The 17,526-nt window shown below is 36.4% G+C and overlaps 1 protein-coding gene across 1 annotated transcript; it reads right to left on the bottom strand.

Annotated features, from left to right (window-relative positions):
* Positions 1–6,017: 6,017 nt before the first annotated feature.
* Positions 6,018–17,049, bottom strand: LOC149950974 (uncharacterized). The gene is made up of 8 exons (XM_090169540.1): positions 16,594–17,049; positions 16,181–16,507; positions 12,504–12,580; positions 12,165–12,234; positions 8,754–8,927; positions 7,685–7,841; positions 7,399–7,619; positions 6,018–6,317 (listed from the first exon to the last, which is right to left on the bottom strand). Exons 1-8 carry the CDS (start codon positions 17,047–17,049, stop codon positions 6,018–6,020), a joined length of 1,782 nt encoding a protein of 593 aa, XP_090025666.1.
* Positions 17,050–17,526: the final 477 nt, after the last annotated feature.

The following is a 17,526-nucleotide window of genomic DNA, read 5'->3' as shown; positions in this document are numbered from 1 at the left end:
GAAGAAGCCAGCGGTTTCTTATCAACATTTCTGATGGTGGTCGATTTTAACTCAATAAATCGAAACATCAAAAATTAGTTGCAAACATTTTTAAAAGCGCTTATTTCCAAAATGTTTCACGATCCACTCGTTTTCCCTTACGCTTATATTTTAAATTATTTAATTTATTTCATAAAACAAAATTGATTTATTTACGAGCACTCCCTTAAATAATTTCAAATCTGTAATTGGTCTACTGTGCAGCCATTTCGCAGCAAAAATGCTTTAAAAGAAAAGAAGCCAGAGTAATTTCAGTACAACAATTAGGCAAAATCGTAGCCAAATCAGCTACATTTTACGATTATCAACTGTTGTTGCAGAAAAATAAGATTTTTTAATAAGCAATAAGAGCCTAAAAGATAATTTCAAACTCCTTTGAACTCGGATACAATACCAGCAGATCTCTTTCAAGCACTTTGCAGCTTCTAAGCTACAATACAGCCCAATTAATGGGTTTGTAATCCTATATTAGTCCTAGTGCAGCTTCTTGCACATAATTTGCCGGGCCATTGCAAACCTTTTACTTATCCCCGCAGTCTTTTTAAAAGTATTTGCAACGCCATGGTACCCTGCCTACAGTTCGATTCCAACGACGCTGCAGCTCAGTGGCGTAGACAAGGCCGGTTAGTCGTTAGCTTAAATTTATTGGCTTTCACTTAACCTTAAATGGAATATAAAAGCATTTCTGCTCATTGAGCTATCTTTTTTAAATTTATATTTGATTGCTTTGCGAACCAATTCGAATCACTGCAGCTGTAGTTAATATTATGTTCAATCCTTTTATCGTTTCATCACCTTCATGAATTAATAATTCGTTTTCTTTTTGCCCAATAGTCAAAATATTACTTCCATATAAACTAGGGTTAAACTCGCCCTGTGGGATATTGGCAATAATTTAAAAGTGTAATTTACGGAGGATAAAAAGTGAAAGTACACTACGTATGTATACACTTGCAATGTCTAAGGCTCTATTTCGACATCGCTCCGAAAGCAGGTCGGGAAACAGGTGTGTTTTTAAATTCCATGATTGGCTGACTTATGAGAAAATGCTTTTAAGAAGACCTGATTCAATCTCATATAATGTCTTGCGGAATGCGTCTTGTTCCTCGCGAATCTGATATAGTTCCACCTAAAATAATTTATTTAGTAGGTTTCAAAAGAGCGGAAAAGTTCAAGACAAGTTTTAATATCGACTTGACACCGAGTTTAGCCTAGTAACTGGCGAGCTGTCAACCCTGCCCCTTTCTATGAGAATCATCAGAACCGCCATAGTCTTAGACATTCCAAGTGTATGCAAACAGTTTTGTGACTGTACTCAACCAGAAAATATTCCATTTTATTGATTGATGTTGGACATGGAGGTAACATTATCTCACAACCGCCGTTAATAAATAATATTGAATTGAGCTTAAATCAGTACATTAACGGAATATCTTATTGAATATCTTATTCTTAAAACATAATTTACCTTATCTTCGTTATATAGTGATTTATCTAGAGAAATGTAAAACTTTCGCCAGGAAGTGAGTAAACGCTATTGACTACGCACGAGGCAGTTATTTCGAATTTAGGGTAGAAGGTTTATATCCCCTTTGGTTTTAACTACATACAATTATTACAAAACAATATAAAGAGCTCAACCAAGGGTATTTTATTTATCGAATAAAAACACATTTGTTAGAAGGAAACTTAGAACATAAAGTTAATAAATAACCCCTTATAGAAACCAAGGAAATGAAAATAAAGTTTCACAAAACACATTAAGGCAATATTCATGTTTTTAATAAGCGCGTATGATCCTCGGCTCTTCGGCTACATTTATAGAAGACCCTCGGGTGAGGTTGAGGAATTGTAATTCTAGAGCAAATATGTAAAGCTTTCCAAGGAACTCTAAAGCCACTCTATAAAGTATTTTATAGGAACTCTAAAGCCACTCTATAAAGAATTTTATAGGAACTCTAAAGACACTCTATAAAGAATTTTATAGGAACTCTAAAGACACTTTATAAAGTATTTTATAGGAACTCTAAAGACACTCTATAAAGTATTTTATAGGAACTCTAAAGACACTCTATAAAGTATTTTATAGGAACTCTAAAGCCACTCTATAAAGTATGTTATAGACACTCTATAAAGTATTTTATAGCAACTCTAAAGCAACTCTATAAAGTATTTTATAGGAACTCTAAAGACACTCTATAAAGTATTTTATAGGAAAACTAAATACACTCTATAAAGTATTTTATAGCAACACTAAAGACACTCTATAAAGTATTTTATAGGAACTCTAAAGATTTTCTTTAGCTATATATAATCGAATATTATTAAATGCCCTAAATATATTCTGACGGAAAAAACTTTTAGAAAAATGACGCATGATTCTTCTTTAGAGTTTGTTTATAGAAACAACTAAAGACTTTTCTATAGATATTTATAGAATAATTCTATTAAAGGCTCTAAATGTATTTTCTCTTTCGGGCATTTTCAGTTACGTTATTTACCGTGAAATAAGCGTCTAGACGTTCTGCATACTGCGACTAAGTTTCCGCTTTGCAATCGAATAACTCTAATCTTCCCCGGGTTGCTGCCATAGTAATTGTTTGTGTCTATTACTTGGCTTGCCAAATATTCATTTGGTAGATTAGTTTTCTTCGGAAACAAAAAGCGGGCGTACCTAGGTTGTCGATCTGGATTCTAGATATACGGTGATGGATTTGATCTGCTAAGCCTTTTTTTGTTGGTCTTGATTCTTCTACCTTCCCTAGTTTTGAAAAGGAGTCTTCATCCGTCGTAATTTTGTTGTAGAATTATTAAACAGATATGCAGATAATTATTACTTACTAATTAGGTATCATAAACCTATTACTAACTCATTTGGATTCATAACTGTCCATATACAATGCCGCGCTAGAATACCATCGTAGTGCTGTATTGAACTCTCCGACTCGCTGACTATATACCTGATACCTATGAGCAACAAACACAACACCCCACACAAGGAGAACGCAACTCGTGGATTTTCTTGTGTACGTTTTTCATTGGTTAGTCGCTTTAGTGCCTGCTGCCGTCGGAAGGGGAAAATTCGGAAATTGTCATCCCCCATTCCGTAAAACGTTCAGCGTACAGGCTCGTGACGCTCCTCCAATGAAATTCGTACACAACTCTTCGTTAGCGTGTTTAAAGGCTAGCTGCGTTCTCCTTAATTGTGTTAATTGAATTTCAAATGGGGAAATGGAATCTTGGCATCTTCGGACTCAAATCCTAATCCAAAGAACTGTTTAAAATTTCTTTTATTAATCACAAATTTCAAAGTCATTTTTGTCTTGATATTATTCTAAGGTTCGGAAGTTTCGATAACCTTTTAGGTTAAAGAAAATTAATGATTCATCCCACCTTCAATTTAAATAATTTTGGACAGCCAAATCGACTAATTATTTTGTTTTATTTACCCTTCAATTATTGTACATTAAAATAATCTGTGTAGGCTTTCGTGAATATTTCTATTATGGCAATCGTCAACGAGAACAGGCACCCATCACGATAAATGAGAAAGATTCTCGTGATTTCTTCTGCCTCCAAGACTGCGTCATCTTGACTCGGAGGTTGCCATTTCAAAATATCCGCAATATAATGATGTTGAAGTCTCAGGAAATAATATCTTTGAGTTTCAAAGTTATCCATAAAACTAGAAATAACGATATCATTTTAGTTCCAAATTACTTCAGTGCCCGAAACTCTCGCGATAGTTTTAAAATAAACACGATAGTCACCGCCTCGTGACAGGGCCGGTTTTGATGGGTGTGCATAAGGTGCCAGTGCACAAGACCCCGCGGTTCCCAAAACAATTTGGGGGCCCCGCGAAATTGGAATTATAGTACGCAAGTTAAAACAATTTTGAAGAAGCATCTCTAAAATTTTGAAGTACCATAAGCGAAACCACGAGTTTTCCCTTCGCAAGGCTGCACAACAGTTGAAATTTTAAATAGTCAACGTATTTCCACGAAACGTTACAAAAGGTTAAGAAATATATTAAATATTTCAGTTTATTGGACCTTGGACTCCGAGTCTCGGGAGAAGATGCTGGGGAGGCAGGGAAGTTAGGGAACGTGTTTCTTCATTTAAAGGAGCGACGCCATCATTTCCAGACTACAATCGACCTCGCCATATGACGTTATGCGCGCCGAATATGCGCACGAAGCTCCCGAGGTTCTTATCCAAAAGGGGGGAAATGGGCGAAGACATTTTAAGCTCGAACGTTTTAGGTTGAAACTTGTTCAATATCTGTATTATTTCAACACTTTAAGTCACTCTTTGGATTTCGATATAGGATTAACTTAGGTCTTCAATATGACTAGTCGAATTAGGCATGTAAGCGGAAAGTATTTAATTGGAGCTGAGAAAAAAAGAAGAATAGGAAGATAGAAGAAGATGATAGCAAACAACGAGGTTCTTTGTTAAAACACAAATTCAACAACTAGATGAAAGTATACAATCTGTGATACGGAACAACCATGTGGATCCAATTTCATTGACCTTAGTGACCATTGGAACCGAAAGAGTGATACAGAACAAACTAGTAAGGATAACCTAAGACAAAAATCTTTAGTTGAAAAAGTTTCGACACATTCAAATACTTCCGTATAAAAAACTACTTCTGAATCGGGTACGTTTAATTTTGATGTTTAAGATCTAGGTTTATGGCCGATTCAGATCAATGCAAATGTTACGTGTTACTTGGTTGATCATCGTCCGTTTCAACTAGAAAAATATAATTTTCCGAAAGATCAGACCAATAGGAGTTTTTCTTCATATTATTATTCGAGAAAACTCAAAAACGGTAACACGAGCGTTAAGCGATGGTTAGTATACTCAAAATACAATGATAGTGTATTTGGTTTTTCTTGCAAACTCTTTAGTGATTTGGCTTCACCTCGGTTTTCACCACTGAGCACTACGGGATATAAAGACTGGGTACATATTAGTCACAGGTTAAAACTACACGAAAGGTCCAAAAAAACATATAGAAGCTAGAACTGGAAAACCAATTAAAGAAAAATTCGGGAATAAACCAGGAAAATGATAAATTTTCTTATTTGGAAGTTGAACGTTTAATTACAGATGTTTCGGAGCATCTTTCCAAAAACTATAGATTCTACAAGTGATGCCCTTAATTTTGTTATTGAAAATCATCTTTAGGAAATATACCCCGACACAATAATTGCTTACCAAATTCTTTTAATTACCCCTGTATCCGTAGCGTCCGCGGAACGGTCGTTTTCCAAACTAAAATTAATTAAAAATTATCTCCGCTCAACCATAAGCCAAGAGCGTTTAACATCACTTGCAATAATCTCAATTGAAAACGAAGTTTCCACAAGCACTGATTTTAAAAGTGTAATTCACGAACTTACTGCTAAACGAGGGAAATTTGACTTCCTATGTTAATAAATATTTAATGCAATATGATTGTGTAGTTTCTTTAACTAAAAAATAGTATTCATTAAAAATCGTCTAAAAAGAGGGGCCCCGATATTGGCTTTCGCACCGAGCCCCGCAAAACACCAAGCCGGCCCAGCCTCGTGAAGTGTTATTCTTAATCAAACCCCGAAATTACGACCATGTCTCCGCAAATAATTAGATCATTTTCTGAACCTTTTTACTTTCATAGAGTTTTAAGAATAAAGGAGGAAACTTAAAAACAACGTGAAACGTGAAGCTTACCAAAGAAATTGGGAAAAAACTAGTTTCCATAAATGTTGATTTAATGTGCCATGATTAAGTTCAAACCACTAAAAATATTATCCAGACTTAATTATTTTAACAGAGTTTCTTTAAATTTTAAGAAAACTACATTTAATTCGTTTTTGAAGGGTTATCGGTACTCGATTCCCTCTCCTAAACTCTTTGTTTTCACTTTTCGCGTTGCTCAGAAGAGACAAACGTCTCATGGCAAGAATGTGTGATGCTCATTTAGCCACTTACAAAGAATTGATTTCGTCTTTGTAGTCTCGCTCAACGACTTCTGAGAATGGCAAAACAGTGTAGCTATCAGTCAGACGATCGGAAATGAACAAAATATTGGCGTTTTCGCTCTTCAAGGTTTTAGATCTAAAAGCAAATCCAAGCACTATTCTGAGGATATCTAGCGAAATAAAAAATATTTCCTTGTTGCTGAGAGATTCGTAAAAGTCGCTTTGGAGGTGACGTTCCACAGACATGTCTTTTTCACGGATATTTAGTCTGCTTAACACGGTACGGAATCCTTCCTTTGTCTCAGCCTGGAATATTTATATAAAAATAATATTTAGCGTCTTACTTTTTTAGTTTTATTGAATTGATTTTAATTTAATTTAACACAGGCCATGGTGATGGGGATGGGGATGGGGATGGGGATGGGGATGGGGATGGGCATGGGGATGGGGATGGGCATGGGGATGTGGATGGGGATGGGGATGGGCATGGGTATGTCAATGGGGATGGGTATTTAAATGTTGATTTTAAAATTTGTTCTAATTTTGGGAGTTTGGGAGCAATTTTTGAGTGTTAATATTCCTCTATATCTTGGCATTGAAAAAAAAAACGATAATTTTCAACTTTATGAACATTTCAGTCTTATATCTACTTTCTCTAAAAGTGAAAAATTCCTTGTAATTTATACACATTAAATTCTTTTACCATGGTCAAGGTATATGAACTAAAATAAAGTAAAAGGCACGTGTATTTTATTTTATTTCAGTTGATATTCCTTGTAATTTATCATGTTGCAAATTTACCTGGTTTCAAACTGATTTGACGACATATAGTGTCGGGCTCATAGACTTGTTTTAAATCTGTTATGATAAAGGAGGAAAGGTTAAAGTTAACAAGATAGATTCAAGCCAGGTATTTTAGCGACATATCAAACAACATTCAATGTGCGATTTTTAAATAAAGATGCCAAACCCATAATTTATACAAAATTAGAGGGTATGACTTCAACATAAAAATGATGACCACCTTAACACCCATGAACATAGAACGTATAAAGATCGCTTTTCTATAATGTGGTTGTTGTAGAGGCAAGACCCGATTATAGCCAATGAAGAATCAGCCTAGCTGCTGCATTATCAGGGCATTCCGCCAATGAGAGAGAGAGAGTCCCAATGGCGATAATGTCGGTCCTGCTGATGCTTGAAAGGGATGGCCAGTTCTTGATTTATGGGTGCATATAAAAAAATTCGGGTGCTTACTTAAATACCTATTTTTGACTTAATTAAGAGACCGTTCACAAATTACGTAGGGCGGTAAGGGGGAGGTTGTACTCGATACATTCTACGGACTCAAATGTCCGTGACATCTAGTTACCCTCCTTGATCTTACCAGAATTTCTATTTGTCGTTGTTCTGCGGAATTGTTTAGTACAAATGGAAAGACATCACGATGCTTTACGAGATCTTCCACGGAGTTGATTTTATCGTGCGAAGTAAAGGCAAACTCCGATTTCATGTAGCTCGTTCCTTGAATAGTCATGAATGTCACTCCAATGATCCACGCACCGGTACCAAATCGTATGGCGAGTGATTTATGACATCTTCCGTAGGCTGAAAAATATTACGGTTGTCAAGTTGATTATATGTTGCTAAGGATTGACTTTATTGCGCATTACGTTCGTAGAAGAAGAGAACAGTTGAGTTCCAAGCGTTTTTCAAGTAAATTGTCAAGTAGCTACCATTTGTAAGATTACGTCTTCTAGATGTCATCATCGAATGCACCGTCAACAATAAAGCGATTAAGTTAATACTAAGAAGGATGAGTAGTAAAACCTGAAATTGTTTTATTATTTTTATAAAACGTGGGGTTAATTTCCGCCTCGTGAAATGTTTCTCTAACTTCTTATCTCGAAAATCCCGAGCAATACATCATGTTATATGAAATTTCTAAAAAGCATAAAGCCTAGAGCCTTGCAAATACTGCTGAAAATTTTATTTTGACTAATACCATCTTGTTTTTTTTTCATGAACTCAAAACCGAATAAAACATATACAAGTTTCGTTCATTTTTTATTATGCCCTTCAACTTTATTATTGAAACGTTTGGTCTAACACCTACCGGTAGAAAGTTAATTTTTCCAAGAAACTGTGACATTAAAGAGAAATGATAATAAAGGAACATGCCAACTTTCACAATCTTAGTGAAAATCGACTACCAGTGGCGTTGCTAGGTGGATTTTTGGGCTCTTGAGCCACCTTAAACATTTCTGAAGTCTATTCTAAACGTTTTAAAAAGCTTCCGAAAATTACTCTGTGAGAATTCCTCTAACGCGAAACGCAAGCTCTGATTTCCCCTTTCTAATCGCGGTTAATAAGCTCCTCCTCAGAACCGGACGCTCTTAGTGAAAGGTGAGTGATTTTTAAAAACACCACTTGTGCGACTCCCGCAGAATGACGAGCTCCCACTTTAAATATCGAGCTAGTCTACCCGTGATACCATAAAATGTTTGCTCTGGTTAGACCATTAGAGTGTTCAGAGTCAGAACTACTCGTTATGTAGTCAACCAGGACTGAATAGATTGAATAACTTCGATAACCCCGTCCTCGTTTGTCAAAGTGTTTCTTTACAAATGCTTTGTAACATGATTTTGTTTTTAAAATAGGAAAAGCACCAATTGATCACGGGTTAATTTACACACCATAAAAATGAATGCTGTTCAAGCAAATTTTCATACGCTAACTTACGTTTGTTTTAATTTTTAGCACATCCGTGGTTTCCACTAAAAGATTTCTTGGAGGACCCGAATACATGACTAAAGAGGTAACGGCGTAGATGGGAACGAACCCGCTGAAGTTACAGGCACTCATCCGCTGCTCCATTTGCCCAATAGACAAAGGGAAAACCATCAGGTCTGAGTTCTGTAAAATCATACTAATAAGTATAAACATTTAACTCGCGAATGCGTTTATATAGAATGTAGGCCGAAGAAGGCAGAATTATCGTCACTTTCTTTTACTCGATCCACTGTCGCTCAGATAGTAGAAATTTATCATGCGAAATTTTGCTAAGGAGCGTTCATGTTGGTTTTTCTTATCTTTAAAATGAATATAACATCCAAGCTTGGGGGATGAAACTGGGGGAGTTGAGATCCGGGGCTTACATGCCGGGCGTAAGAAAAAAATCATATTTCGTTTTCTAGTATTTCTAATAGCGTAATTTTAGTAACGTGTTTCTAGTCAAAATGGAAATGTATGTGCATACACTTATACACTTAAAACGTTATTTAATATTGAAAACGATGAAAAGGAAATTGAAATATTAATTCAAAATTAAACACTCAAGCGTTCCTTGATTAACATGGCGTGTGATATACTTCACCATATTCCACAATATTGGAAGATTTGAAAACTCAAAACAATTTCGAAGGATACTGAGAACGCTGGAAAAGAGGCTATAAATCTAACTATCGGTGAAAACAAACTGACCATACATGTATGTCATCGGCAAGTTGGAATATTTGCAGGGTTGGCAAAATCCTTGTTTTTTTCAAAAAGAACAAAAACAATGTTTTTTATTGTTTTAAACAAGATTCATTGTTTTTAACTGTTTTTAAATCAATCAATAAAAAACACATAATAAACTATAAAAAACTATGTTCATTATGCTTAAGAATCAGACTCACGAGTAAACTCATTTAAAGAAATATTACGTATCATTAAAAGTGGCATAATTACCCTAAGTGTGTCAATAAGATGAATTTTTCAATGATACCTTGTTTAACGAAAGTGACATAAATGACGTCATTTTTTCCAGTGACGAGCATTAAAAATACCATATAGGGTACTTGAACGGAATTCGTGAGTCCTAAGTTTCTTTGGTCTGTTTAGAACAAGCTCTAATTGAAGATTTTCTGTGGGAAAGGCTCCTATTGGCACACTTAGGGTAATTATGCCACTTATGGTATTATAAATAAACTCACAGGGAGAAGAGTACACGCATATTTAAACGAGCCAAGAATTTCGCTAAGCGTTGTTGACCAACCATTGACGGCCTTAGGGTTTTCGATGCCCCATGCAAATACTACCAAACCTGTAGTAGTTTTTTTAATATAGCTATCATCCTGGAATTTTCGGTCGCATAGTACTAAGGGAAAATAGCTAGTTATCCACACATTGTTTTTAGTTTTGGTAAAAAAAATCGACCGAAATCCCTTAATTTTTATCTAGGAGTGCCACCTAGTCGGTTTTAACCCGATCTGTCCAGACAAGCCGTGTTTCTTGTACCGGCACAGCCCGACTAAACAGCAACCCTACTTTTATTTCGTGTATAGGTAGGGTCCCAAATAGATTTATATTGGCAGCTATATACATTCTATTTAAACAAAAAGAAAAATTCAACGCGTTCGTAGGATTTTTGCACTGGTAGGAAATTTATGAAATTATCATATCGAGCCCTTTCAGTCGCTCTTTTCAGAGAATTTTAAAATTAAACTACCCGTTACCAATACAATTTACCTTTCTTGAGCCTTGGAATGGTTTTCTCTACCTTTTCCCTCATATTGATTAACCAAAATCTTACAAAAAACAATGAAAATTTACCTTATAAAAAACATGTTTAAAACAGATAGTTTAAAACGTTTAAAACAAATTGGTGTTTGTTTAAAATGTTAGTTTTAAACGTGTTTCAAACACTTGTTTTAAACATTTTGTTTAAAACTTGCCAACCCTGAATATTTGATATTAATTCTTGCCGTAAAACGTCACCACGGGCCGAAAGATCGCCCTTTTTAAATATATGTCTTTAAATTTTAGTCATGAAGTATCTCGACTCTTTATTTTATTGTTTTATCTAGTATTCTACAATTTATACACCAAGCAGATGATTTTGCTTTTATGAACTGACATTTAAAAGACCTAGCTAAGACTATTTGTTTCCGGACAATACTAAGCAGATTAAGCGAATTATTCAAATAGGTATCAAATACCGAGTTTGATACACTCCAGTTGAAATCACAATTTGATGTCATATGTATTTATTAAATAGTTGAAGATTTAATTTGATTTCCTTTAGGATTGGCCTTAGTTCTGATAATGCTATCCAATAGCATTCTCTGAAGCTTATCAATAGTTAATTCTCCAATCATTGGTCCATCAACTATCGTATGATCAACTAGTTACTCTTTGGAAGAATTTTCGGAATCACCAGGAATACTTCTACATTCATTATTTAACTCATATTGGAATGATGTTTCTTTCATTTGATCCTTAATTAGAACTATTACATCAGTGGAAAACCTAATCAAAGTGGGTCATCGATTGTTGTGTTTTATTTAATTTAGTTTCGAGTTTGGGAGGTGACAGAGATGTTTCAAAATCTTGGTGTTTCGAGTGGTTGTCATCCCAGACTTGTTAAGGTTTTCAAAAATAGTGGGACACGAACTACTCATTTGATCAGTCGCGATAGGATATGATTTTCCTTGGTTGGTTAATTTAACTACTACGAAGGGCTAGTTACAAACATAATGATGTTCGTTTGGAGTTTCGACTGTAATAATTTCACGGTTAATTGCATCTTTATTTTTTTGACACAAAATTAAAATTTTTAATGTTTAGGAATTGGAAAAAAAATCGTTTTAGTAACAACATTTAAGCTAAAACTAATAAAACGGAATTCAGCTTACACTAAATCATTGAAACTAAAATCCGTTGTTTCGTTCATTTGCCTTTTAAACAGTCAGAATTTTCAAATTTCAAACATTTAACAGACGAAATTAGGAAATAAACGTAGTTGCTACAAGCTAGGAATGTGTGGCGCTAAGATTTTATGTCTAACGTTTTGTCTTGTGTGGTGTTCCCAGACCACAGCCGGAGTCCGGATGGGAGTGCCGTAGTGGGGTAATTCGCTTTTCTATTCCAGGTAGTCATTCATATTCCTAGCTCCAAGAAGTTTTTCAGATCAATTTTAGGGACGGTTACCACCTCAAAAAAAGCTGCGCTAAAAATCACAAAAAGCCACATAAAGTAGTGAACAATATTAGAACCATTTGTGAGCTATATTTTGAGTTTAAATCCCTTTGAGACCTCCATTCAAAGATACAGCCTGAATTTCCCACCGAAGTCGTGACTGGGAGAGATTAAAGTGCAGATAATACTTACCCTTGGTAGGGTGCTATGATTAACATCCCATTTGAAGATCTCTTCTTGTGGTATTCCAGTGATGGACATTCTTCGTGTAAATAAAAATAAGAAGAATAAGCTAACCACGTACTTCAAACGAAAGAAGTAGCACAATATTTAAACATTTGCTGAATGCTGATAGCTTTGTTCGGCGGCCCACCAAAATCCACTGATCTCACCCAATTTTGGTATTTTCATTAGTTTAACAGATTAAGCCGATAACCAATATTATTATTTTAATTATTACTATATCGCAAAACCCACTTCCATCAACTAACCGTTATATTATAGAAAAATCCTACAGTTTCATTAACTTACTTGACATTCAAACGCAGTTCGAAGATTCTTTCTATTTCGTGGTAAACAGTCATGAGTGACTGAATCCCCATGACCTCCTTAATGTTAATAGAAATTTGGGAAAAATCAGATTTCGCTTCGCAATATACCGAAAACCAATGAACACAACTAATTTCCATTAAATGGGCTTTAGCATCGTCTCAATTATAATAGCTTTATATCAATAGTCGTAAGAAAGGGCGATATAAAACCCAATTGGGTTTCAATACGAAATAGATAAATGGACCTGCACAACTGACAGTTCACCCTATCATTAAGGCGGGCACCAATACACAGCATTGGCTGTATTGGCCTACGTGTAATTACGCCAAAGGGAATTAAAAGTTCCGTATGAATGGTAGATCACTAATTTTTGCATTTCTTCCACACTCTAAGAAATTACCGTAACTGAACGGTAATTTCACCCAAAACTTACAGTCATATGAACATATCAAATTTTGTCGTAAAATTAACGGTCAAATTCGTGTTATGTTACTTAACGGAAAATGATATTTAAAATAACGATGAATAGAACCTGAAATTGTTTACCGTTAAATAATCAGTGATAATTTTTTTTGTAACTTTACAGTGTGTGTCAGAATTTATAGCCCGGTGTACCTAGTAACAGAGACCATACCACCGGAGGCCTATCATCATAGTGCCCTACGCCAGCGTCCCCCTAGCCCGGACAGGTGACAAATCCAGCAAGGGTAGGAGAAACCTACTACTGATGGTCTCACCTTTGACGCAAGCCACGCAACCCAGCAGAAGGTGCAGCAACGGGTGGACCATTCCCCACTTCGCACACAGCAGTGGGATTGAGAGTGGATGCTGTAGCAACTCCAGCCGACACCCTACCTATGAAGGTAAAGAGTCCAACCCTTTGGAGAGAGCTCCTAAAGGGGAACGACGAGCACACAGCAGTCCAAGTAACCCGGCACAGCTGGCACCGGAGATCCCGGTGTGGTTCCAAAAGGCCGGGAAACAGGACCGCCGTGCCCCCATATGGAGGCCCGCCGCCCCACAGCAGGCTACCCAATCCGCCGAGGCGGCCAGTTTGCACGGACCCTCTCCGTTAGCCTGCGCCGAAGCACAGTATCCAGCCCAAACCTGACCGAAGTCGGAGGTGGAGATAAGACCATTTGATCCGAGCTAACATCTCCCAGTGCGCCACCGCCCTTATGGGTTACAAGAGCCGGACCCCGACTCCCCGGTAAAACCACCAGTTATTGCACACTCTAACCCATTTTGTAACTTTACAATAACACAACATAAATTAAAAGTGTTGACCGTTGAAATAAGTTGTAACCCTAGAGCTGGTGGGAAAATTTTTTCTACCGTAACGCCACATAAAATAATACACTCAAACGTCGAGCCGAATGGTTTAAAGGAAACTATAAATTTTTGTTTCGAAAGAATATTAAATAGTAGTTTTTATAAAGTATCGTGGCCTTCTTGTTTAAATGTGTCTCTTACGTCACAGTCTCTAACTTTAATAGTCTAAGAGAGCGGCCTTCAGACCCGAGGAATACAGATGCGAAGAACACCCTTATAAGGCTGCGTCTTGTGACGAAAGAGCAACATATTATGTTTAATTTTTATTCATTTTATTTAATAGAAATATCTATTGAAATAAAAATTGATGTTTCAATAGGTATTTCCATTAAATAAGACCCATAGAAATCTCTTAGGTACCTAGAATGCTGCCGTCTATGTCGGGGCCTGTCACCTGTTCGCCAGGGGTCGTTCAGCCAATGAGAGGCGATTGAGTGGCTACGCTACGCCCGACGCGTCATCTCTCGGCGGATAAATATGAAAGCTGCAGACGATGCTTTCGATAGCCCAGCTCGGGAAATTCCCTTAGGATTATGCTGGGTTTTTTCGATTTTGAGATCTTAATCGTTTTGGAAAAATAATGCAATTATAATGGTAAATATACCAAGTTTATTTTTTTAAATATACTTAAATAAGGATCATTCGCAATAATATATCTCCGTTTCAACGGTTTCTTTCGTTGGTGCGCTTCGAAAACATTAAGCCTAGGTCAATCTGCCTGGCAAAAAGTGGCGAGCCGAGGATCTTAAAACTGCGTTTAATAAGGCTGATAAGTGATTTGGTTGAAGAAAACATTTATTTTTAAATGCATTTCATAAAACCTTAGGCTTGTGTCTAGCTTGTCCGAAATCAATAATCCCTCTATTATAATCTAGTCATATCACTCTAGCTCTCACCATTTAACTTCTGCCTTAATATCAAATCCAACAAACGTGCCAAAAATTAATTAAAAGTTCCATTCAGTTGGGTTTACTGAGTCTTCTCTACAACGCAACAAAATCACGACGATTATAAGGATAATTTTCCTTTCAGGAATACCAGCATTGGGCATAGGTATATTTTGTAATTAAATTAAACAATTTTTAAATCCTTCTGCGTCACTTAAAAACCATGTAGACCACCCAGGGGTTCTACCCTTTGTCGCTCTTACCTCAATATCTCTGCCAATCGCGACTAAAACAAGATTTGACCTTTATAATTTCATACATAAAACAAGTTGGCAAGCTTGCTAAAATATACTTGGGCGTATGAAGTACTGGACACGGCACTCAACGATATTTCGCCATTTTCAAAGCGTCCTCCAAAAAAACGTTATCCCGGTGCTATCCCAACCAGTTGAACATTTTAATTTATAATTATAATAAATATTAAAAATGTTATTGCCTTCATCAAATTTCCAATATCAATAGAACAAAAAAACCAACTTTGGACCCAAAATGTTATTAAATTAACAAAGCAACAAAATGATAAATACAAAATATAAAATTATTAGAACGGTCACGAAACGTAAAATATACGTGCGAAAAACTATTTTAGTGACAAAAACCAACCCATTGTATTACTGGTCTTAAACAATCAAATTTATATGGAAAACAAAAGTTAAAGCGAAAACCAAAACTATAAGTGAAAGCACTAATAAAAACTGCATGGACTCATGACGACAACCCAACGAAGCCGATAAAAATCAATGCAAATAAAAAATCGTAGACATGAATTATCCCCCACATATCAACATTTTCGATACACGAAATAAAACCAGAAAAATAACCAATAGAAAAATATACAGGGTGTCTTAATTTGATCGGCCCAGGCGTTTTTCTCAAAAATTATAGTTGCTAGAAATGTGAAGTTATCAGAATATACTCTCACGGGGAGGACCCTTTTCTTTTGGAATTTTCAGAAAAATCGTGAAAATTTTCACCGTTTTGATTTTTTTATTTTTTGAACGATAGTTGGTAGACGAAAATTTTCAATCAACAAGTTGTAGAGCGTACTTTAATGAAATTGGTTTGGTCAAAAACGGACAATTTTTCATTGAAATAATACGTCATGATAAGAACATGTTGGTACTGCCCAAAAAGGTTTACGTGTCATGAAAAAGAAAGAGAAACCTATCTAATTTGAAATGATCGTATGTTTGTAAAGATTAAAAAGAACTGTTGTTTAAGCCAAATCATTTTAAATATTTTTTTAAAGAAAATACAATTTACATAGTAGAATTCCAGAATTCACGAGTCTTATTTTAAATGAGATTCAATAATTCCACCGTCCGCTGCAATACAAATCCGTGCGCGATGAAGCATATTTTGAAACGAAGCACGGACCATCTCGGGAGTTACGAGTTGGAACGCTGCGATGATTATCTGCCGTAGATCTTCTTCGTTAGTGACAGGCTTTTTATACACTTCCTCGTTGACGAATCCCCACAGTAAAAAGTCCAGCGGTGCGAAATCTGGGGACCTCGGAGGCCATCGTACTGGACCGTTCTTGCCTATCCATCGCCCAGGGAACTCGTTGTTAAGGTACTGCACGACGTGTCTTTCTTGGTGGGCAGGTGCACTGTCATGCTGGAACCAAAGGCGTGGGACGTCGACTAATGGCACATCTTCTAACTCGTCTGCGACTTCATTTTGTAGAAAGGCCAGGTAGTTCTGCCCATTGAGTCGACGCGAAAAAAAAATTACCCAATAACGCGATCTCCCAGATGACCAGCCCAGACGTTTAAACGGAATTGTACCTGATTGTGGTGAGGAAATCCCCAGTGCGGATTTTCATCACTCCACATGTAGTTATTTTGACTGTTAAACGGGCCGTCTCTCCCAAAGGAGCACTCGTCGGACACAAGAATCAAACGGAAGAAATCTTCCTTTCCGTCGGTCATAGTACAAAAGCAGTTACAGAAATCAAGCCGAAGTCGCTGATCACCATCGCAAAGTGCTTGGTGGAGCGTGGCACGAAATGGGTGATAGTTATGACGGTCAAGGATACTCCAAACGTAGTACTTTGACAAGTCCAAATCAGAGCAGGCCATTCTTATGCTGGCTCGAGGGTAGGCGACAAAGCAGGCGATGACTGTGTCTTCCATGTTGATGTGGTCATATCCAGTTCCGCGGAATCTGAGATTCACGTTGCCTTCATTTTCAAAGTCACGGACAGCACGAAGAACAGTGTGGTGATTTGGACGATATAACATTTGAAATAATCGACTCACTTCACGTGCATTTCGTTGACCATCTCCGTAGTATAATTCGACCATCCTGGACCGCTGTTCACAGGTACAACGAGGCATCTTTTTATTTTACTGGAGTACGTTCAGAGAATGATTTTAAAACGAAGCTGTGTCTCTTAAAATACTAAAATGGAGTCACACTTTAAGCGATGCAGAGTAGTGCAAAATAAAAAACACGTGGGAAATTCAGGTGGCATAAATTAGACGGTTTCGTGGACTTCTTGCAACATTCTTGCCCCAAATAAGACGCGTGAATTCTGGAATTCTACTATGTAAATTGTATTTTCTCTAAAAAATTATTTAAAATGATTTGGCTCTAAAACAGTCCTTTTATATCTTTACAAACATACGATCATTTCAAATTAGATAGGTTTATCTAACTTTCTTTTTCATGAGACGTAAACCTTTTTGGGTAGTACCAACTTGTTTTTTTTTCATTAC

This window comes from Leiobunum rupestre, chromosome 3, assembly GCF_980474605.1.
Source record: "Leiobunum rupestre chromosome 3, qqLeiRupe1.1.hap1, whole genome shotgun sequence".
NCBI lineage: Eukaryota > Metazoa > Arthropoda > Arachnida > Opiliones > Sclerosomatidae > Leiobunum > Leiobunum rupestre.
The sequence above is the reverse complement of the archived record's forward strand: the minus strand, read 5'-3'. Positions and strand labels throughout refer to the sequence as shown.